Genomic DNA, 23,724 nt, shown 5'->3' with positions numbered 1-23,724 from the left:
TCAGAATCAGAATTCCTTTATTTATCCCTGAAGGGAAATTCTTATTCTTACAGACATTACACTTGCAGTGTTCCCGACCAAGAAAGGTGAAAAGTGAAAAATATAAAAATAGGATAAACAATATGTCACTTTAATCTTTAATCTTTAATATTTAAAACAAGATAAGATAAATCGAAAATCTAAAAGTACAGGTATTTACAATCGGGAGCGTCTGTAACACGCATGCGCACTGTATGATTGGTTATTGTAGCACTACATAGAAGAACAACATGGGCAGATAGACAGTAGACAGTAGACACTGGGTTTGTCAAAGGGCCGGAGTGGCTATTCATCACACTGATCCCATCCAGTCCTCTGAATGGACACTGATGGACTCCACAACCTGAACCTCTGTGGAAGAATTATTGTTCAACAATCTACAAATCAAGACTAAACTCTGTCTTCCTCTATTTCAGGATGATCCCAGCCAACCACAAGTACTTCCTGCTGAGCGACCTGGCGTCGTCGCGGGACTACGAGCTGTGTGTTTTGGCCGTCTACGATGACGGCATCACAGCACTGACGGGCACCAAACTGGTGGGCTGCGTGTCCTTCAGTACGGAGACGGAGTATGGACGCTGCCACTCCATACGAGACCAGGTCAGACCTAATCCAATCAGCCTGACAGCCATCACAGCTGGATAAACAGTTTATTTATTTATGTATAAACTGCAAGTTAAATTTTCAGTTATTCTCTGTTCTTTTAGAGATGTAGTGCGAATGCTTCGAGTCTTCGCACATCCATTCACTCTGCGTTACAGAGCTCCGACTGTATCACGCAACCCTCCTCGCCAAGCACGGGCTTCGTGAAACTCTTCTTAGCACTTTTAATACTTTCTTGTTCAGGTTGACCTGAAGGTTTTTCCACTTCAAAAAGGTGCTTTAAAGTAATTATGCTGCTTCAAGGCTTTCACTGATTGTAAAAAGGTTTAGTTTTAGTTGAATTTTGTATGAACCTTCTGTTGGTGTGATGTCGGTATAAGAAAGCAGACACAATGAACCGTGCTGCGTATGAACAGCAGGCTAACAGTCCGAGTGTTTCTCTGCAGTTCCTGGGAGGTACCATGATCATCATCATCGGGGGGATCATCGTGGCCTCGGTCCTTGTCTTCATCTTCATCCTCCTGATGAAGTACAAGCTGCACAGTAACCACTACAAGCAGAAGGCCGCCGCACGCCACGCCAACGTCTGCTCCCAGACCAACGGAGGAGGAGGAGGAGGAGGCGGAGCCACCGTCCTCGCTCTGCCTCCTTCGTCCTCCCCAGCAGGGCAGGGTGAGCGGAGGAAAAAATGGACAGAGAAAAGAAAATCTGTGACTCCTCTTTGTCATCTGACTGTCATTAAGCTGACTCCATCTTGTTGTCTGATAGGTGGAGGTGCGAGTAAAAACTCCCAGCCGTCATCATCAGCAGAGTGTTTGGGAGGAGCTTCTCTTCGAGGGACGACTGTAGTGGACTTGAATCCCACCCATGACGATGATGCCATCTCCCAATAACACACAAGAAACTGTCAATCACATTCACAACCCACAAATCTCCAAACCAATAATCCACTTCCCTCCCCCCTTTTTTTGATTTGTTGCTGGTGCCTGGAGCCAAACTCCACTTTACGCCGAGGAGCAGCTCCTGTCGTTGGTGAGTGTCTGCCGTCAGGTGAGGGGTGAACATATAAATGTACGTCTGCTGTTTACTTACCTCAGGTGATGCTGTGTGGCGGACAGCAGCTCTTACCAAAACGTCAGAGATGTTTTATGTAAAGTGTAAAAGTATTTTAAAATAAATCAAGTCTGCCACGGTCAAGACATTGAGCACGTATGATCACGTACACCTGAGCACCAGGTGAGGCGGATGCTGGGTGGATCGTGGACAGGATTCTTCAGGTCACACAGTCGGGGTCACGACCTGGCAGGTTCACATGTTCAGCTCACACACACTTTGTGCTGCCGCCACACTGAATGAGTTCAGTTCAATACGCTGCACTGCAGTGCAGCCAGAGAGAGAGAGTTTCATTTTAGTTTGAAACTGAAATCTGGAAGAGGCAGGTGCAGACAGGAAGTGACAGAGAGAGCAGCCGGTGAGCTGCTTTGGAGGTCTGATTTACCTTCAGTGGCCTGCAGCCTTCATCGTGTTGTCTGCGTCTCGTCACATGTTCGTGTAACCGCGCTGTGACCATTTCATCATCTCGTGTGGTTCCTAAACGATTCACTAAATCGTCACGCAGTCATTTGTATGATCGGGATTTAAACCACAAGTCCCACGTGAACTTTTCTCCAAGCTGCTAGCTGACAGCTAATTCACAGCTCAGCCAAAAGCACAATTCAAACGTCTCCGCCTCGATAAGCGAGCCTGATGAGGACCAGAGCTCGTCTGCTCATGGCAGGAATGTCGACGAGGTTGTTATTTGAAACCAAAAGTGCACAGATCGCACTGTAACCTGCTGATTGTTTGATGTGATTTCTTCTTTAGGCTTTCATTTCTGTCCTCAGGAGAAATGTGGCTCCGCTTGGAGTTTATTCGACAATGAAAGCGACCACACAGACTTTATTACTTTGTACCTCGAGCAAACACATCCCCTCTATTGCTTCCTGTTGCCTCCTCCCCTCATACAAACGCGTTCAGTTTCCCTCCCTCAGTCATTTGTTTGATTTTAATGAGTTGTTTTGTTTGGATGCCTCCCTCCTCTTCTCCCTTCCTTTCATTTCGGACTTGAAGGTCGTTTTGTTTGTCTGTTCTCCTTCGGCGTAGCTTTTCTCTTTATCTTGTGAAATTGCTGGTACCAGTTTCACTCAAATTGAGATGTGAGGTATCATTCAGAGCTCCAGAGGATTTTCTCCTCTTCACACAATTTATGAGCTCTCTCTCTTCTTTTTATCTCTGTGTGAATTGAAATATCGGTTGTGTGTAGCTGGTGGGTGGAGCGCGACACCAACAGGGTGAGCAGAACGAGTGTGCGTGACGCTCGTGCGGGCTCCGTGTGGCCTCGGGCTCACGTGGCCTCTGCTGTTGAATCCTGTTCCTTTGGTCCGACACTCACATGTCTTCGAGTCCGTTTTCAGCACCGGTTTGTTGATGTTTGATGTGGATCAGGAGAATCGGGTGTAAATGAAGGCAGAACAAGCAGAACGTGACTGCAGGAGGTCCGCTTTGGATCGTGGTCACATCTCAGCCGGCCGGATGAAAGTGCGTCAGCATCCGTCGTGATGGACGAGCGTCTCGTTGAGAAGTTGACTGAAGGTTCTGGAAAACAGTGAGACAGATGAGGTGGACAACAGTTTGATTTCAGGAAACCTGTTCTCGTCATTTCTGTCCCTCCCTGCTTCCTGTTCTCGTCTCTCCAGCTCCCCTTTGCTTTTCATCCCTTTTAGCTCATTTATTTCTCCGCTCATCCATCCATCATCCACATTCCTCGACTCCTCCGTAATATCGCAACCGCTTTTTATCTACTCATCACACTGTCCCTCTTCGCCTCCCTGTAATAACACACCTCCTGTCTAAACACACACACGCTCACACACACGCTCACACACACACTCACACACACACACACTCTCACACACACACACACTCACACACACTCACACACACACACACTCACACACTCACACACACACACACACACACACTCTCACACACACACACACTCACACACACTCACAAACACACTCACACACACACACTCACACACACACACACACACACACTCTCACACACACACACACACACACACACACACACTCACACACACGCGCATGTAGAACCACATAATCTTTTTTCATAGAAGCAATCACCACTGGGCCTCACTGGCCTTAGGCCATTTGTTGTGGGTTCAATATCTAACACACACACACACACACACACACACACACACACACACAGCTTTCTCCATATCCATATGAACTGAGCTGCTGTCTGTTGGTCAGACTGACTCACTGCTGAAATGTCATCAGTATCTTGTCACAACACATACACATACACACACACACACACACATACACACACGTGTGTGTTTTTCCTTTTTTCCCTCCTTTAACCTCATTTTAACGAGGAGGGAACCACACTGAGATCAAATCATTTCTAACAGGAGGACGCTGGACAAAATCACCCTGATGATCTCAGTATATCTGAGCTAAATTTAAAGTTGATAAGCTCCCGATGTGCTGACTTCATCGTAACGATAAAACATGTTCAGCATGTGATTCATGTTGTTAGCCAAGCTAGCAGCGCGGCTGAAGGGATGTCGCGTAGAGCTGCCATTAACCACAATTATAATGAGAAGTGACATTAATAAGTCAGCTAATTAAGAGGTAATTGGACAAATGAAATCTATTCTTTAATTACTCTCAAATGACAGAGAAAAGCAGCAAATCTCAACATTTGAGAAGCTGGAAGCAGCAGATGTTTGACCCAAACAATTCATGGATTATTGAAATTATTGAATTTTTTTTTTTTTTTTTAGATCAACTAATCAATTAATCGACTAATGGTTGCTGCAGTGCAGCTCCTCTGCTAACGAGGCATCCTCGTGTAGCAGGGCCAACAGCTTCGTTACACAGAACATGGCGATGAGGACAGACAGCCAGTAATGAACCAGAGCGCTGAGGGAGACGGAGTTCAGCGAACGCGGGCGCTCGTGGACGTCTCTGTGTGCATAATGTCTGAAATGTCTCTCAGATGGAACAACCTGATGTTCCCAACCAAGCTGACATTTTGAGGAGACAGCATTGTACCCAACAGACTAACACAACCGTCAGCATTACCTGCACACCACCCAGAATCACGATCCCACAATCCCACCATCCCAGCTGCCCGCCCGCCACAGAGACGGAGACGGAGGACGAATGCAGCATCGCTCAGTCACCGTCCCAGCATGGCAGGACGGCACAGAATCTGAGCTGCTGCCACTGAGGCCGGCGGGCAGCAGCACAGAGTCGCAGTGCCCCCTGCTGGTCACACCGTGCTGTGGCAGGGATTCACGTGCTTTTAGTTTTACCCTCATGCATCATTCAGGGGAAGTGGAGCGACATCACATGACATCCCCACAGGCTTACAGGGCGTCCCTCTGGTCTCCCAACAACAAAATTAAAATGTGTCGTGCTTTGTGCTCGACTCAGCTGACTTTTCAGTGACTTCTCTGAGATCACGTGTTACCTTGTCAAAGTGATGGCTCAAGCTGCAGCTGAGTTATTTACATTTATTTTGAAAGGGTTGGATAGTGTTTCACTCACAAACAAAGCAGTTTCTGTTGTGCTTCCTGTCTTATGAACTAGAGATCAACCCTCATGTGGTTTTCTATGGCCTGTTTAGAGAACAAGGCAGCTGATGCATGTCCATGTTTAATTCACATTACAGTCTGACATACATGCAGCAGCATGCTGTTTTAGATGGCCTTAATGGTAAATAATGAAGTAGAAAATGCATGAGTTACGCTGTAGATTCCAGAAGGTGCCTGCAGGTTACAGAAGTCTGACAGAAGGTCTAAAACCTCCACGCTGACATTTTCTTTATGGGCCTCCTGAGCGCAGCCACCAGCCAAGGCCGAGTCCATCACCACCAGGGACCGATGCAGACGCGCAGATGAAGTCCACAATTTAATCATTAGTCTGCAGTGAGAGGAAACAGCATTACTGTAATCATCATCTACAGCCAGGGCGAAAGGTCCAGCTGTGTTTCCGCGATCGAAATATTCTGAAAGGACAACAAACTAACTTGTTTTTAACATTTCAAGTAGTTTTGCTGCACTCTTTTCTAGCTGCTTATTTTAAATCACAGAAAGCAGTGAAATCCCAGCTGAGGCTCTGCTGTTTCCTGATATCTATTTTTACAGGAAGGCCTTTGAATATCATTTGCAGCATAACATTGCCAGTGGCTTCATAAACCCTTTGACTAAAACCAAAACAAAGTCAAAGTCATTTTAATCTGGATCTGAAAAAGAGCTCAATGTGTGTGTGTGTGTGTGTGTGTGTGTGTGTGTGTGTGTGAGGACAGAGAAAGACAGAAAAGGAGGGACAGGCGACAGACGGACGGATTGTGGGTTTACAGCTGGTGAAGGAGAGACACAAAGAGAGAGACAGAAGTGAGGATTATGGACTTAAATTTAGTTAGTGAGTTAGAGGGAGAAACAGCCAACCAAACAGAGAGAGGAGCACAGATGAGTCACTGAGCCCCGAGACACAGTTATCGACAAGAAAAGATGGAGGGATAAAGAGAGAGAAAATGAGAAGTGAGGGATGGGGGGAGGTGGAGGAGGGATGGAGAGGGGGATTGGGAGGAGATTGGACGTGAAGACGATGAGGAGAAGTCTGTAAATAGAAAGCTGGAGCCCAGGATGTAGAGAGGGAAGACTGAAACCCTGATCATCCTGTGTTCATCGCATGTGAGCATTTACTGTTATAGTTTATAAAGATGAAATGAGACGTTCATCACATCTATTGATCTCATCATCATCAAAAGAGGCGGAGATGAAGTGATGGACACACGTCGGCTTAAAGCGCCGCCATCGCTCAATGTTACCTGCACAATGGACTAAGGAAGCTTAAATTGAGACACAGTCAAAGCTGAGCACAGTTTTATTGTGTTGTTTCACACATTTCAGTGTGAATGACGTCAGTCTGCAGCAGCTGAGCTTGAACTTAAAGCCGGTGAAAAAGATGATAAAGTTTAACATCCATGAAGCTGAGGCAGTGAAGGACGGTGCTGTTGTAAAGATATTACACCACTGACTGTACATAAAGGTGGATCATCCCTTCAAAGGTGAAGCGCTGCTCCTGATTGGCTCAGACGAGTGTGTAGGCGGGAGACGTGCCGGCCATCTTTATGTCCGTGACAAGATTATAGAACTCAGTATGATTTGTAGGACAGCATGAAGTAAATGTTTATATACTGTACATTAAACACACAGCGTCGAGTTAAACCAACATGTTAATCGTTGAGCTGATCCCACATCAGCCAGTCTGCTTTAGTCCACTGGAGTGAAGCAGGCTGAAGCAGGCTGGCTGATCCCACATCAGTCTGAGCTCTAATTCCATCTTCCTCTTGTTGTTCTGTGGGTTATGTGTGTTTTTCAGATTTACTTACATTCAGCTTCACAGCGCTGGAGGGAGCAGAGGCGGGGGAGGTGAGAGACCACACACACACACACACACACACACACACACAGGTGAGAGGGTAACACTCGTTGTTCCACCTGAGAAGCTGGAACACAACGTCTTGAGGGAGGGAAAGCCGCCGAGCGTCCTTTAACAGTCAGAGGCAGAGAGGAGAGGAGTCTGTCTGCCTCCCTCTAAGTGCTCTGTAAATATCGCCCTGCCTTAGTAAACAACATTATTCCTCTTTATTGGGCCATTATATAATGGCCTGATCCCCCACAGTATGCAGATTGCTGTTGCTCCATTATATAAACTCTCTCCTCCATTATGTAAGCATTCTCCTCCGCTCCTCCTCTTTTCTTCTCCTCCATCATTCATCTCCATCACTTCCTCCTCCTCACCCTCTCCTTATCTTCACACTCTCCTCTTCTTTCTCTCGCCTTTCATCTCGTCTCTCTCGCCTCCCATCCTCCCTCTTTGTTTCACTGCAGCAGGTCGACAGGACGAAGCTCTTGTCTTACCTGCAGTGAAACAAGCAAGAACAAACGTGTTGCTGCAGCAAGCGGCTGAACGAAGTCAGAGCTTCACATGCCTGATTTCACACCTTAAATCACAGCGATTTGTGTTTTTCTGTCAACTTGTGTGAGTTCAGTGTGATGCTGGATGCACGCTGCCTTTTTTCCTGTATTAATCTTTTCTGCAGATCTTAACATTGGCTGCTTGGCTGCTGACACGGACGCACTGACGCAGTGCCTTAATGAAGCAGCCGACTGATCCGGTATCAGTGTTCGATTAGCATGTAACAAGTTACGCTGAGAGGTTATCTGACTCCAGATCAGCCTGTTGTCACTGACACCACATCCAGCTTGACTGATACCTGATGTCAGTATGCATGCTGATCATCAGGGCTTTGAAATGAAGGATGCTGAAAGCAGAATCTCTGAGGTTAAGAAGTTTTCTGACTGCAGTATTTTTCTGAAACAGTATAGCAGTTTGCCGTCTGATTAACCGTGGACCTCCACAGGATGTGTTTTTAATTAAATAGGTAACACATTTTAAAAAGCAATTATACGCTGAGTCATTTGGTTTGCATTTAAACGATGCACTTGTGTATTCAAACTAATGACAATGAAAAGAATTTGCCAATTAATAATTGTGTTATCAGATTTGTCTTCAGATTTTTTAATTATGCAGTTGACTTCTGTGGCTGCCAGTTATATTCCATCTGACAGTCACTCCTCTTCCTCCGAGCATGACTTGAATATAAATGTCCTCCTCTTTGTATTAACTGCACTTCGAGGGCCCCCTGCTGGCAAAATTAGAGTCGAACGATACTTCGCTTTGTTTCACCTTTATGAGTGGTTTCTCCCCGTGAACCACAGCACAGCTTTACCATCTGCTTTATTTCCCAGACAAGGACGAGTGTTGTGCTGCCATTTGTTTGCCCACGGTCTGTGTTTCAAGTACGAGCACAGCGGAGTGTGTGGGCGTGAAGGAGGTAGTTTCCAAAGCAGGAAATGGCTTTTAAAGCCTGGAATCTCACCAAGCTGCCACTGAGTCATCAGTGCTGAAAAACAACCTTATCGACCCCTGCACATACTTTTGAAGAGCATATCTGCAGTCCTTTTCTCTCGTCCGTGTCAAGTGTGCAGGTCCAAAAACATGAGGCTCATCCCCGGGGTGGCCGACTCGTCACGTCCTTCTGCGTCTCGCTGTGTGACGAGCTGTTGGTGTCACAGAACGAGCACACACTCAAAGGGAACCCAAAAAGTCTACCAGAAGGCTGAGAAAAGAGCATCGCTTGTTCAGGTCATAGAAAATGCAAAAGCAGAGCACAGGGGAGAAATGTAACGAAGTACGTTTGCTTTATACTTTTACTCCACAACATTTCAAAGGCAGGTATCGATTCTCGAGAGAGAGACTGCGGTTCCACTCCCAGGACAGAGCCAGATCTCCTGATGAGCTTATCCAGCCTGTTGGCATCAGCTGTCTTCACCCTGCTGCCCCAGCACACCACAAAAAACAGACATATTTTGGCAGGAAAAATAAAAATCTTGGTGTCAAAGCTCAGAATATCAGATGGAACATCAGTGATTACAGTGGAGTTTAAGTACAGTTTACTCAGGTACTCAGGTAGTATTCTAAATACGACCTTTTCTGCATGTCGCTGCATAGAAATGTTGCTTACATGTTAAAGCATCACTTAACATCAGTAATCAACACCACCCGCTTCCCTCTCATGTCTCCTCCAGGTGCTCCGTCAGCCTGCGTGATCGCGGCCCTGATGATCAGGTATCCCACCCTGAAGCACACCGTGCCGTCCGACGCCACTCCATACCACAACCAGATGGATGTGATGCGAGCGTCCCGTGGGCAGCCAGAGGACGATCAGCAGCCTGCCTGTTGACGCGCCACATGGCTGGGATCGCTGGACATGCTGCACCCAGGTCAGGCTCTGGGTCTTGAACCCTGCTCATGGTGAACTGGAGCCTGAAAACTCAGAGGAATCAGAGTGAACTCAGTCCAGAATCTCTTCTTCTTTCCTGAGGGAAGTATCCAATGATCTGTCAGGGCTTTAAAGGGCCTTGGGAGGATTTAGCCTCCTCGTCTGACACTAAACGCTGCTCTGGGAATATACTGAACGGATTACGAGGATTTGGGGAAACCCTTTTAATGACATTTTTCCAGGATGTTGTTGGTTTTTCAATGGTCGGTGGCGCCGCTCCTCTCTTCCCCAGCATACAGTCATATGCCAAAGGATTACTATGACAGCATTATTACAACATTGGGAGAATATGCAGACTTCCACAAAGCACACCTCTCTATTATCTCAGCAGTCAGAGAGAAAATACAAGTTTGGCCTTGGACTGAATATATGAGCGCATTGTCAACGTCTTGTCTCAACGCATCAACAATAACAGTCAGACTAAACCGTGAACTCCTCTGGCACTTTAAACGTATGTTTTCATCTCACCCCCCGCCCCTTCTCTCTCTCTCTCTCTCTCTCTCTCTCTCTCTCTCTCATTGTCACAAACAGCTGAATCGTATACTCTTCAGTATTACCAGTCTTCTGGCTCTGAATGACTTAGATAATGTTAAAATAATCAGTGTGTTTGCGTCCACGGTGGACTGATTCTTTCTTTGGTGTCCCGAGATCGGAGCCCTGAGGAACACCAGCGAGGATTCACACAAAGCCAAACTTAAAGTTTGACGTGCTCCACATTTGATGGTGAAAATGGTGAATCGTGATGTTGTCCGACACTGGAAAGCAACTGTACCAGTATGAAACAGTGGTGAACTTGACCATAAGTGTTCCTGTGACTAAAAGCTGGCACTCTGGATCGTTAAATGTATTAAGCGGTTTAAAAAGACGGCCAGCAGAACTTGCGCTGTCCCGTCCCGTCCCTCCCTGTCCTCCCCTCCCTCCCCCTTTGCCGTTTGACAGTGTCTGTGTTTGTATGTGACATACACCTTACAGTCTTCGATGGTTTGACACCAATGACTTTGAATATAATGGAACAAATGACCACACTGAGGAGAAAAAACACAACAACGTGCAAAATGGGGATTTTATGCTTTCATAGATACAATTATGTGGATTTATAAAGAAATAAAAAGGTATTTTTCTTGGTAAGAAAGTGCGTGTTGTTTAAATTTTAACAAGCTGAAGCTGTTTGTCTGTTTATTTGATGAAGGGAATTCAAACCAGAAATGCTGCTAGTAAAGTCTGCCTGGCTGCCCCAGCAGTCACACACCTGAAGTAGATCTCAGGTATCTCAAAGGAGGTGGTGGAGGTGTTCACACACATAAATGCAGAAACACAGAGCTGAAAACATCTCCTTTCTATTTGTGTCCCCCTTAAACAAATGAGATAACATGGACCACATGTTCACTGATGGAAAAGATTTGGTTGAGGTTCTGCTTTTTGGCGCACTCATGTTTTGTTATGTCTTGTTGACAGTCAGTGTTGGGAAAGTTCAATTTCTACATGAACCAGTTCAAAGTTCAGTTCACAAATCAGTTTATAGTTCAAAATTCAACAGTTGAACTAAGTTCAAGGTTCCAAAAATGAGCTGGTTCTTAGTTCTTTTCTTCTTCAGTAGCTATTGTTTCTCCAAATTATTGCCAGACAGTAATTATTTTATCAGTTTTAACACTTAAACCGTGTGTCAGATTCATCTTCGTATCAAACGCCGCAGACTCTGAGCGGTCCGAGCTCGCGCGTTCACAGTAACGTACAAGTGCCTGCGGGGACACCAAAAAATCGAGCTCGTGAGAAAAAATCATCACAATAAGCCAAGTACTGGTAACGAGATATATACACACACACACACACACATATATATATATATGTGTGTGTGTGTGTGTGCGTGTGTGTGCATATGGGTAAAGCATGTTAACATGTATAAGCAATACAAAAGCAACACAGGCCAATTTGCTGGAGAAAAAGGTGACTCTCCTTTGCGGCCCTCTCTCCAGCCTCCTCCTGGTGCCCCCCTCCCCAACCTCCCAGTGGTCTGTTCGATTATGCCTCAATCTCAAGTTAGGTTTGACAGACATCCGTTTGGACATGTCCTCGGAAAGGCGTCAGGAGTCAGGAGCGGAAAAGAGAAAAAAGAAGAGAAAGCCAGATGATGCTCACGCGTCGCTTGCAGGTAAGTGAATGTTTTAAATGTAAGACTCATAAATCAAATGAGTTACAAAAGAGTTGTATTTATTTATTTTTTCTGCTGGGAATAAGTTAAAGGTAAAACGACAGTGGTTATGATGAAGTAAAAATTTACATAAATAATAATAAAATGTATTTAAATCATTTCTGTTTAAAATGTGTGACTTTAAAAATATTATTTCATGAGTTTCGAAAGGTTTTAAGGCGTTAAAAGAAAAAAAATATTTTTATTTACGTTACGATATGAATGTTCATGACCTTTGAGGGTTTTTTGGTACTTCCGGAAAGACCGACAGAGGAGAGAGAGGAGCGGAGAGCGAATGGCGCGGAGCTAAGCTAGCGGCACGCACGGTGAGTGGGAAGAGACGCCACCGCCATCCACGGGACACACTTCGCCGGGTCGCCAACGGGTCGGCGGCGGAGGACGCTACGCTGCTGCCCAGGTGGACGGAGGAGTTTGACGCGGAGCGCTGGTCCTGGTCCTGGTCCTGGTCCTGGTCCTGGTCCTGGTCCGGGTGATAGCATCGTCACACAGAGGTGCGGTTAGCCAAACGTCCCCTTAATGAGCTCCGACTAAGCGCGCCAACGAGAACTCCAGTTAAAAGTGCACCAACAGGTGGGCAGTTGAGTTCTAAACACTTATCAACAACCATTATCCTCACGCGGGTTTCTGATTTTTGATTTTATTTTTCTATAGTACATTTTCAAACCGTGAGATTTTGTATGAGAGATCATTGAGTTGTGTGTGTTATCACTTATTTGAAATGTCCCTTTTACCACTTGATATTTAATTAGTGTAAGGTGGGTTTGAAGACACGAGCCGGTGGTAAAAAGGGTTACATAAATAAAAATTGTTCATTTTGTAGCCCTTTCATGCATGTCTGTGCTCATGCCAGGCAATACTGCTACTACCGTCAGCCAGCTTAGTAACGTTAGCTCCTACTAGCCATGTTCACACTGTGTTAACAAGTGTTGCAAGTGACTGATGCTGGCTAGCTAGTTTACGTTGTGGATATGAATATGGATATGGATTGTTGAAAGCAATTCATCATGGCTACTCGACTGTTTTCAGTTAGCAATCCTTCCTCAGGTTGCTAGCTAGCTATGCTATTTCTGATTAAGCTTAACTTGGGGCTTGCTACTGTCAGAGGTGCAGTCAAGTATCGTTACCCTATTAGCCAAGTTTACTTGGCATGATACTGCATTTCAGGATATTTATAAATACGCAAATTATTTATGCGGTTGTCCTCTCGTTTACACGTAAACGGTTCTCGTCGGTTTTCGGGTTCATAGGCCAAGGGCGACATCTGTCGGTGAAACTGTAATATGAAAAGGTTCAGTCTTACAGTTGTGTAGATTTCCCCCTTCGTATTCATATCAAATTATGTACAGAATTTTTATATTGTCCCCTATGAAACCTCTATAAATGTAAAATAGTAATAATAATAATAATAATGATAGAGTTTTGAATTTTGAAATGTACCAGTGATTTACACTTAGGCCTACATAAACCTAATTAATATATGCAAATGTTTTTGTACTGTGGTTCAAAACTGTATTTCAGTGGAATCCCTGAATATTTTGTCTTGTATTTCTGAATGCAGGGTCAGTGCTTAAATATGTGCAAGGAGGAACTCAAGGCCAGGAGGAAGATTTAGATAATCAACCATCCACCAGCTGGTCTGTGGACTCTGCAACAGCTCCCAGCCCTGACCAGCAACAACCATCAACTACCAGTTCAGGTACAGATACAACTCCACACACAACCACCGCTTCTGAAAGCAGAGTGAGTACTGTCACTGTAGAGACAGATGTGCCCCCTCCAACTGATCCTGCTCTACGGTCAGCTCACATTTTAGATGCTGATCATGACAGGTCCTTTTAAAGTCAGCTCTGGTGGTTGTGAAAATGTCTGTAACATAGTTCTATTGAATAGCAGAATGATCTCTGTACAGAGATGGGAAAGTCCCTCTGTTGAGTAAATTCTATTGTGCAGTTATTATTTCTTATGTATGGTTATTTACCGAAGAAATCTGCACATTATAACTTACAAGGGTATATACTTGAATAATAATATTGGACTTTTCGAGCCTGAGAAACAATACCAGCCTTCAGCAGAGCTTTACATAGTTTACCTGGGAGCAACAGCTGAGGCTGCAGAGCCAGACTTCCATCAGGATCTCAGTTTAGCCCACAAATCACATCATGATGTGCGTCTGAATGTATAAGTGTTGAAACAAAACGGTACAAGAGCTAACTAAACTCTGCATTTAAAAAAAAAACGTAAAGCCGCCGTAACCAGAGTTTTTATTTCAGCGACAAAAGCCCTAAACCAGGCATGTCAAACTGGTCCACAGGAGGGCCGCTGTGGCTGCAGGTTTTCTTTCCAACCAAGTAGCAGCACACCAGACTTGACTCATTTAATCAACTGATCTCCGTCTTCAGACAGTTGATTGGTCAAACGATGTGCTCTTGGTTGGTTGGCACAAAAACCTGCAGCCACACCGGCCCTCCTGTGGACCAGTTTGACATATGTGCCCTAAACCTACTGAAGTCCAGTCACAGGTGTTCACAGCTTGTTCGACTGCCTCGAGGAGGTCCAGAAATTAGTAATGGTTCCTTTCAAAAACGTAGACTTAACTTCCTGTTAAGGTCCTGTTTAGACTGAAGGAGACTGAATGATTCATTTCTGTGTGTACCATATGTTAACCGACATGATCTAAGACCAGCACCAGATCAGCTGTCAGAGGCGAGCCGGGAAGAGCGTCGGAGTGGACCGATGTGTTGAGCTCGGGGAACAGTGTACATGTTGTGGACTGTCTTCAGCCCCCCCAGTCCTGCGTCGTCTGTGTCCTCGGTACCATCAGTTACAGCTCAGTACAGTTAGGATAAGATACGGCCTTCATTATTTAGAATTCTGTTACTGAACCCAGAGTGTATTCTGGAGACAGTGTGAAGATGTTTCTACTTTACTAAAATCCCACTTTAAAAATGCTGCATTTATTGACTGTGTGCTTTGAATGTTGTTTCCAGCACTGACCCATCACTGTTTTATCTGCCATGTCTTCACTGCCAGCAGATGGCGCTGGTCTGCAACCTGCGGGGGAAAAAAAGTCTTCAATTTCAAGAAAGTCAAAAGTCACCCGTTACTGCCTGAGCCAATGTGTATGTGTATTTAAGTATAAAAAGTAAACATGAATATCAAAATTTAACAAATGAACCAATCAATTAATGAAAAGTTTATTATATAAAAAGCATCAACAACAAAATGAAGTAATTTTCTTTGAACTACTGATTAAACATTATTAGTCACACACACAGTCTGGGTGAATACTGGATCCTGATTGGCTGCAGGGCATCCATTTTTCCCTCATGATGGGCATCATGTCTGACATCCTTTATTTTATTTTTTCCAAAGCAAACATAATTGTCTTTGAAATTGTTTTTATTGTTTTAAATTGTATTTTACACCTTTTCCACAGCTGGCTAAAATGTACCTAAAACCACTTCCCAAGATGGTTTTAAGAAGAGTTTTATCTCAGACTCTATGGTTGCATTTCCACTTTGCTTTTTCTGATATGTGACCGCAATGTGATGTGGCAAAAACACATTAAGGAGTAACTTAATGCCAGACTGGAAGGTCTGAAGTCTGTTTCCCCCCAGACCACAGCCAGCAGTGGATCTGTACAACTCTGTAGCAGGCTGAGGCGTCAAACCAGGACAGCACGGAGGGGGTTTCCATGAAGTGTAAACGGGATCAGGAGTGTCACGGCTGTCTACTGTTTTCGCTGTTTGTTCATGTCAATGTGTTTCCTCTGGGCTCCTCCAGCCAGCAGTCTCAGTGTTCTTGTCTCATCGTGGATTCCGCCGGACTGGAAAGACATGACAGAAAACTAACTGCTCCCTTCTAAGTGAATATATCACAGTGAGTGCTGAAGTGAAGCTAATCCCACACTGTACCTTAGTGTGGACGCAGAGGACAGTGATGAGAGACAGCAGACCCAGCAGGAGGACGACGAGTCTGATCATCAGCTCTGTCAGAGAGGCTGAAACACATTCAAAATCATCATGTCTGATCAGAAGACATCAGCGTGATTAAAGGTAAAGTCTGCTGACACCATTTTATCATGTTTTTATTAAAACCACGAAGCTCCCTGGTGATCTAGTGACTGTGTGTGATTAATGCGAAAAATGCTCCCCCCCCCCTCCATTAGCCGGCTGATGTGCCCTTGAGCAAGGCACTTAACCCCCCAATATGCTCCCCGGGCGCTTGATGCTGCCCACTGCTCCTGTGTGTGTTTCACTGCATGTAATTTGCCGGGTGTTGCATGTGTGTGTTCAACTAAGGATGGGTCAAATGCAGAAGACGAATTCAGTGTGTGTATGTAAAAATACTGTCAATAAAGTGATTCTTCTTCTTGGAAGCACCAACAAGAACAAAGCTGCACTTAGAAGAAAACTTTGGCTTCCTTTGTTCTCTTTAGTGGCTCTTCATGATTTCTGAACATGTATGTGTGTAACAAATGGAAGGACTGAAAAATCACGTCCATCGCAGGCTGTGAAACACAATGAGACAAGCTTAGCGGCGTAAAGAAGAAGTTACCTGAGACGGAGATATAGAGTGGCTGGCTCTCAGAGGAGAAGTTATAGGAGAACACGTACAGGTGATAAACACAGGTGTAGCCCCCTTGGTGGGCGCGGCCTGCAGCAAAAAACAGGAAGTGGGCTGAGTGGTTGTCAGCTGGAAGGGCGTAGCTCTTAGATGTGCTGGAGACGGTGAAGATGAGCTCGAAGGAGCCCCCTGGGTAGAGTGGTGCAACAGAGCAGGTGATGGTGAAGCTGGAGCCCAGGAGCACTTGAAGCCCCTGCTGCTCGGCCATGGAGACCCCATCAGTGGAAGGAGAGAAGGAGACGTTTGGCCGAGGCAGCAAATCTGTTAGCAAAAAGGAGATGGTTAGCGAGAAGACATGCAAACAGAGAGAGAAGCGGAACTACGTTCAGAAGGACAGTGTGGACGACGAGTAAGAGAGTCACATCACAGGTCTCATATGTCTGGAATGGCTAAAGCAAAAGCTTCTTCAGGAAATCATGAACCATTTTTACACCAAAACAAGAGTGCATGTTCAAGATTTTTAAACACCCAAAATAAAAAAACCCGAAACAGGTGAGTGACTCCTGTCACAAGTTCGCCTCGGTGACATGTGACACAGCAGTCTTTGTAATACATCTCACTGATAAATCATGAAATGCCACCTTTGCTGTCTGGATATGATGAAACAGAGCATGAGGCCTGGCGGTCATTTGCACGTAAATGAATGAAGGTAAACACAGTGGAGGGTCGTGTTTAACGACATCATCCTGTGATGAGACACAAGTCAGAGGCCTCACATTTATCACCGCATCATCAACACTGTCCTGCTGCCTTCAGACAGCAGCAGAGAGTTAATGAACTGAAGGGGAGGCTTGTCATCCTGCACAGCTGTGGACTACACGAACTGCAGGGTTTACACACATTAACAGGCACTTGTGATGCATACGTTAGGAAGCAGGCTGCAGCCTGTCATTGAGAAAGAAACTGAAGATGTGACTGTTGGGTATTACCTGAGCAAATGACTTCAAGGCCGCTATAGAACTCTTCATTATTGGTCAACATTACACAATCCAACAGCGAAGACACTATGTGGACACAGGAAGGCTTGATCCACCACACGAGTCTGTCAGGATGCTCTGTGATCTTTCCTGAAATAGCAGAACCACAATCCAGAACTCTACACACTACAGCCGCTGTTTTCTGGACCCAGTCAGAATCCCAGTTCCATAAAGCCACTGGTCTCCACTCTCCCTCCTTTTTCAGCTCCAGGGAACCACCGCAGGTGCTGTTCCCTCCCGACAACCTGATGATGTCTGGATCTGAGCAGAAACAGGAAAGTAATCAGTGGAGGAAGAAAGCTTGTAAGCCAGATCAAAGCTGCAGCTCCTCTCTTACCTGAGCAGGTGAGTCTAACAGCTCTGCCAGAGGAGGAAGTGTTTCTAATTAAGCTTCCGCAGTACCAGAGAGCAGACTCGTGGCCCTCACAGCGGAACTCTTTAGTCCAGCCTGCAGCCTCCCATTCTCCATAGAGCTCCCCCTGGAGGACTGCAGGAGGCCCACAGTTGAGCTCCCTGCAGACCACCTCTGCATCCTGCTGGTCAAAGTTGTCTTCACACACTGGGGACCACGAGTGGTGGTCAGACTTCACCTCCAGTCTGCCTGAACACAGACTGGACCCATTCACCAGCCTGACAAATTCTGTGGATATACAGCAGTGGTAGAAAAAGCAGTCAGGTCTTCTGCCTCAGTAGCAGTACAGAAATACTGCAATTAAAATAAAAGTCCCGCATTCAAATAATTAATTTACCAAGAACTGTATGAAAGTCGACATGGTAACCTTGCCCCTACCACCTCATCAAATGTGTTACCTGAACAGGTGATTTCCAGGCTGGAAGAGCTGGGATCAGAGCTTGCTGTCACACATTGATGCAGTGTGGCGTTAGACTGGACACAGACAGAGCTGACCCACCACACAGATCGTTTTGAGGAATCCCTTCTCTTTCCCCATGCAACCGCCGAGCCACAATCCAGCCATCGGCATATGACAGCTGATGCCTTCAGGTTCCAGTTAAAGTCAAGGCTATTCACTGCTTTCCAGCTGTAATGGTGTTTCAACTGTAGCTGACCAGTGCAACGGCTGGCTCCTTGCACCAACCTGATATCATTAGGGTCTGAACAAAGATGAGTGCATCATTAGGGAAAGAAGGAAAGTGACTTGAAATAAAAGGGAGGCTGCAGCTCTACCTGAGCAGGTGAGTCCAACAGCTTTGCCAGGTGAGCAGGTGGTTCTGCCTGTCCATGAGCTTCCACAGTCCAGGAGGGCAGACTCATAGCCATCACAGCGGAACTTCCTCACAAGCACCGGACGCTCCCCTTCTCCATAGAGTCCTCCCTTGAACACCGAAGGAGGCCCACAGCTGAGCTCCCTACAGACCACCTCTGCATTCTCCAGGCCAAAATCAGCTTCACACACTGAGGACCACGACTGGTCAGACTTCACCTCCAGCCTGCCTGAACACAGATCAGTCCCATTCATGAGTCTCACAGAGTCTGGAAAAACAGAGAGACCAACAGAGAAACTTTACGATGTTGCACAAATGTTTCACACACTTTCCCAGCCTGAGCTGGATCACACACAACAACAAGGTGATGTTTCAGTACTGATATAAGTTTTGAGTTTGTTCTTTAACAGTTAAAGGTGCCTTCTAGCTTAGCCGCTAAATGTTCTGCTGTGTTTACCAGCTGTGGGTAAATCAGAGCTTTTCACTGCTGGTGAAAGCACAGAGACTGAATCACATCCGGAAGGTGGGACATAAAGGAGCTAAAATGCTCCATAGAGCTGAGGCTGATTATTCTGTGTGGGTTTGACAGAAGGGTAATGAACACCAGAAACTGAGCAACAGCCTACAATTATATTTCTATCCACATTTTAATCTGGGGACAGATTCCTTTATGTATCGTACTAGGTAACCTTTATAGCTGAGGTTAAACAACTGACAGGTGTGTGATGAGTCAAGGCATCGTCAGCCTCATCTATGGTGTTACCTGAGCAGGTTATCTCGAGGATGGATGATGAAAACGTCTGTCTTGGAAGACATTTCTCCAGCCAAGATGCTTCACAGCCAGATTCGTTGGTCCATGTAAATCTGTATGCAGGTTCGAGAGTGCGTCTCTTTTTGGTTGAAACAGCAGAGCCACAGCCCAGCTGTCCACACACTGTGCCTGCTAAACTCAGGTTCCAGACTCTCTGATCCACTGATTTCCATTCACCCTCTCTGTTCATCTCCAGTGTGCCACTGCACCGACTGCCTCCTCCCACCAACCTGATGTGATCACGTTCTGGGCAGAAACAAGACAAATCTGTCACAGACTCACACTCACACCTGTGGGAAACTGGCTTTTAGAAACATTGCCATCAATTGGTGGGGATATTTTCTTCCACCTGAGCAGGTAAGTCTCACAGCTGTTCCAGAAGAGCAAGTTTCTCTATTTGAGCTTCCACAGTCCAGGAGAGCAGATTCGTGGCCTCCACACTGGAACTCTTTGGTCCAAGCTGGAGTCTCCCCTTCTTCAAGGAGCTCCCCATGGTGGACTGAAGGAGGCCCACAGCCAAGCTCCCGACAGACCACTTCTGCTTCCTGCTGGTCAAAGTTGTCCTTACACACCGAAGACCATGACGGTTTAGACGGGTCAGAATTCACCTCTAGTCTGCCTGAACATAGACTGGACTCTCTGACCAACCTGATAGAGACTGGACAGTGAGAGGGAAAGAGGAAAACTCAGCACCTTCAAATAGCAATGAATCAAATGAAACACACTCTGCTGTTCTCTGTTTCCTGACTCGTAAATCATTTATCTTTTCGATTCAGTTTTGACTGCTGACAAAAGGAATTCTAAAGTCTAACACATACAGATCTAACAAAAACTGTGACGACACTGAATGAAAACAGGATGTGAATTCAGTGAAAAACATCTGAAATTTATTTTGAAAAGGCAGCTTATGCACACACATAACCTCAGTTGTAGATGTGTGTACATCTACACATCTACAACTACAGCATTACAGATGCAGAAAGATTAGTCCATGCATTTATTACCTCAAGACTGTTCTATTGCAAATCCCTGTTATCAGGCTGCCCCAGTAAGTCCATAAAGACTGTCCCACTAATCCAGAACGCTGCTGCACACGTACTGACAAAAACTCATATTAGACAGCATATTTCTCCCGTAGCGGCTTCTCTACACTGGCTGCCTTTAAAATTAAAAAAAAAAAAGAGTTAAAAATTTCTCCTCCTCACACACAAGGGTCAGGCACCATCTTATCTCAAAGAGAACCTTAGAACCTTATTATCCAACCAGAACTCTATGCTCTCAGGATGCAGGACTACTTGTGGTTCCTAGAGTCAGCAAAAGGCGATCGGGAACCAGAGCCTTGAGTTATCAAGCTCCTCTACTGTGGAACCATCTTCCGGTTTCGGTCCAGGAGGCGGACACCCTCTCTACGTTTTAGAGTTGACTTAAAACATTGCTCTTTGATAAAGCTTATAGTTTGGGCTGGCTTAGGCCGGCCCCCAGTTATGCTGCTATAGGCTCAGACTGCCGGGGATCTCCCATGATGCACTGAGCTTCTCTCTCCTGCACATTTATGTCCCATTAGTGCATGTTACAGACTCAACTTCTTCTCTGGAGTCCTTGTGCTTTCTCGTCTGTCAGGTTCTCATGGATCGTGGTTGGACCTCCTGCTGCGGTCACCGACTGCTATTATTATTGTTAAGACTAATTTCTATAACTACTATTAGTATTATTAATAGTAGTAGTATAGTAGTTGATGTACATTTGCTACACATCTCTGTCTGCGGGCCGCCTCTCTCCCTCAGTGATGTTTCACACTATTACCTAACTTGAGGCCCCATCCTGTAGAGGGGACCTCAGTCCAAATCTAGTTTGAAGTCCTTCATTCACCAGAGTGACGGACGAGGGGGGGGAGTGAACTGTAGTAGCAGCTTTGACACCAACCTGAACAGTTGATCTCCAGACGAGGAGGGGACGATTGATGTGACACCATTTTAACGAGCTGTTCAATGTTAGATAAGACAGTAACAGAGGAACCCTCTGTCCTTCGAAGTGAGATGAGAGAGCCACAGTCGAGCAGTCTGCACACTGCAGCAGCCGATGTCAGGTTCCAGTCATACAAGTGCTGGTCCACTGGATCCCAGTCTCCCTGGTGTTTCTGCTCCAGGTGACCAGCACAGCGGCTGTCTCCTCCCACCAACCTGACCTCACCATGCACTACCAAGCAGAGACACAAACATCAGGACATGGAGGTCCATTTAGTTAGTTAGTAAAATAAATTGTGCAAAAAAAAAAACAAAACAAAAAAAAAAAACAGTAAAGCTTCTTCTTATTTCTCCTTCACCTGTTGGACTGTGTGTGTCTCCAGTCCAGAGCCCTGCAGAGGAAAAGAAAGAGTCTTAACTGACTTTTTGCATTGGTGCTTCAATAGTAGAATTCTCACCTGCCAGGCCCGGGAGGCCCGGGTTGAGAATTTCTCCTCTGTGGGACTAATAAAGGCCTATCCTATCTGAATCTTAAGTGTTGGGCAGAACAAAAGTCTCCAACTTTCTGTGCCTCAAGATCTCTGTTTTAAGAATACAAGGGAATCTAAATCATGAGTTTATTCCTAAATGGATGCCATCAGGTACATCCATCCCAGCAGGGGATGCAGGTCCTGTTCCAGCTCAGGAAGCTCAATGTGCCTCGGGAGCTGTCGATCCAGTTCTACTCTTCAATAATTCCTTCAGGACTACACGCACACAGTAAGGAAACACCAGCGCTAAACAACCTGTTCCATCTTCTCCCCTCTGGTCGGCGCTACAGAACTCTGTGTGCCAAAACAACCACCGAAAAGTTTGTTCCCACCAGTTTTCTGGAGCCAGAATTGACCACATTTGGATAAGAGGGCAGAGGTGGGGAGGACACCCGGACTAGATGTGACTGAGAAACCAAGGACACTGCGTGGTAGCCCCTCCCTAAAGCTACATCTGCTTTATGGTCTGTTTGACTCTACATGGGACTTGAAAGCAAGCAACTGTTATAAACTGATCAGGAATCTGATTACTGAGGTCATAAATAAACTGAGAAGTTGGCTTATTTTCTCATAAATTCACATACATGAAACAAGTGGAGTCGCCCCCTGCTGGACATCAGAAAGAATGCAGATTTTGGAAACTTCAGCACTGGCTTTACTTTTAGGACCCAGAAGATTCATCCATTTATTTCTTCTGTTGTCACCAGCTCACAGAAACATCATCGATCACTAGTCTGTGGCCCTTTTATCAACCGATCATCCAGTCATCCATTCTGTCTACAAAGATGTTGTTTCCTTAGTTAAATTGCATTACTGACCCTCATTTCATGTTTGAGACTCGAGGTTTAGAACAGCCGGGCAGCATTTGGTCAGGCCACCCTGACATAAAGTTGTGCCTGCTGACACTTAACGGCACAGGCAGACTTGAGTCAAAGTGTTCCAGTGGGAACACAAATCATATGATTACATAAACATTTCACTGCCTTTTAGAGGCTGAAGTCAGCTGCTCTTCATTTTACACCTAATTATAAATACTGAAACTCACCGTGTTTGTACCTTCTGCTGTAAGTCTTAACCTTAGCTTTATTCAATCACATGATGCAGTCACACGCAGTACATTCTGTTGTAGCTAACAGTATTGTTCTCATGTACTATCAGTTCTACGGGTCTCCAGATACTGCAGGACAAACACTGTCATCAGCACAGCCAGATTCAGTTTCACACCTGATGTGTGAGAGTCTCTGGCTCTAATCCAGTACACCCAGTAAAACCAGAACCACAGTCCTACCTGAGCTCCAGAGTGACAGAAACACAACCAGCACTCTGTGAACCATGTCCCCTCACTGTGATCTGCAGCAGACGTCACCTTCTTCGCGTGTTGGCTCTGGTCTTTATGAGGACTCCGGTCCAGCCCTGAGAGGCTTTCTGCTTACTTCCTGTTTGGGCCATCACAAAGCTGTAACATGGGCTGTTTTTTAATCTGTATGGTGAAATCTGTAAATTCAGATCGTCGAGGAGACACGGCTGAGCTGAGCGTGATGACTTTCTGTCTTACTTCCTGTGGCCTGATTTCTCCAGCGATACTGCAGGTCTCTATGGTTCTGACGGGAAACAAAGATTTCATAATAACTAACATAATGAAGAACAGCAAGCTCGTGACTTCTTAGTCAGCTCTGCTTTTTATTTGGAATAGCAGTTTCCAACTTCCAAAGACGGTCCACCGACAAACCTGAAGGGTCCAAGATGAACGACA

At 45.6% G+C, this 23,724-nt stretch overlaps 2 protein-coding genes and 1 long non-coding RNA gene across 9 annotated transcripts in view; 2 read left to right on the top strand and 1 right to left on the bottom strand.

Moving 5' to 3' along the window:
• Positions 1–10,843, top strand: part of si:cabz01090165.1 (uncharacterized protein LOC100333421 homolog) — a 207,200-nt gene extending 196,357 nt beyond the window's left edge. For 3 of the 4 annotated variants that reach the window (XR_006843437.1, XR_006843436.1, XR_006843438.1), the window contains 5 exons: positions 456–639; positions 1,089–1,314; positions 1,411–1,674; positions 7,104–7,153; positions 9,377–10,843. Coding sequence is in view for 1 of the 4 variants with exons in the window: in XM_046390165.1 (XP_046246121.1) it covers positions 456–639; positions 1,089–1,314; positions 1,411–1,535 (535 nt within the window). In the remaining 3 variants the exon portion in view is untranslated. Of the gene's footprint in view, positions 1–455; positions 640–1,088; positions 1,315–1,410; positions 2,058–7,103; positions 7,154–9,376 lie in introns of those variants that run through there. The other variant, XM_046390165.1, reaches the window with a different exon arrangement.
• A 1,218-nt stretch (positions 10,844–12,061) lies between these two features.
• On the top strand, positions 12,062–15,359 carry LOC124059796. Of its 4 annotated transcripts, none has more exons than XR_006843433.1 (5): positions 12,062–12,409; positions 13,398–13,535; positions 14,523–14,675; positions 14,827–14,958; positions 15,276–15,359. It is a non-coding gene; the product is annotated as an uncharacterized LOC124059796 (long non-coding RNA). The 4 variants fall into 4 exon arrangements; XR_006843435.1 differs by having other exon boundaries at positions 12,063–12,409; positions 14,870–14,958; XR_006843434.1 differs by having other exon boundaries at positions 12,063–12,409; positions 14,873–14,958; positions 15,276–15,358.
• Positions 15,030–23,495, bottom strand: LOC124059794 (scavenger receptor cysteine-rich type 1 protein M130-like). The gene is made up of 11 exons (XM_046390163.1): positions 23,260–23,495; positions 21,801–21,833; positions 21,401–21,673; positions 19,827–20,135; positions 19,430–19,723; positions 18,629–18,934; positions 18,253–18,555; positions 17,780–18,082; positions 17,395–17,703; positions 16,397–16,726; positions 15,030–15,839 (listed from the first exon to the last, which is right to left on the bottom strand). The coding sequence occupies exons 1-11, from the start codon at positions 23,303–23,305 to the stop codon at positions 15,646–15,648; spliced, it is 2,700 nt and encodes an 899-aa protein (XP_046246119.1). The 5' UTR covers positions 23,306–23,495; the 3' UTR covers positions 15,030–15,645.
• Between the last annotated feature and the right edge of the window lie 229 nt (positions 23,496–23,724).

This window comes from Scatophagus argus, chromosome 5 (assembly GCF_020382885.2).
Source record: "Scatophagus argus isolate fScaArg1 chromosome 5, fScaArg1.pri, whole genome shotgun sequence".
Taxonomy (NCBI): Eukaryota; Metazoa; Chordata; class Actinopteri; family Scatophagidae; genus Scatophagus; species Scatophagus argus.
Note: the sequence above shows the minus strand (reverse complement) of the source record. Positions and strands in the feature narration are given on the sequence as shown.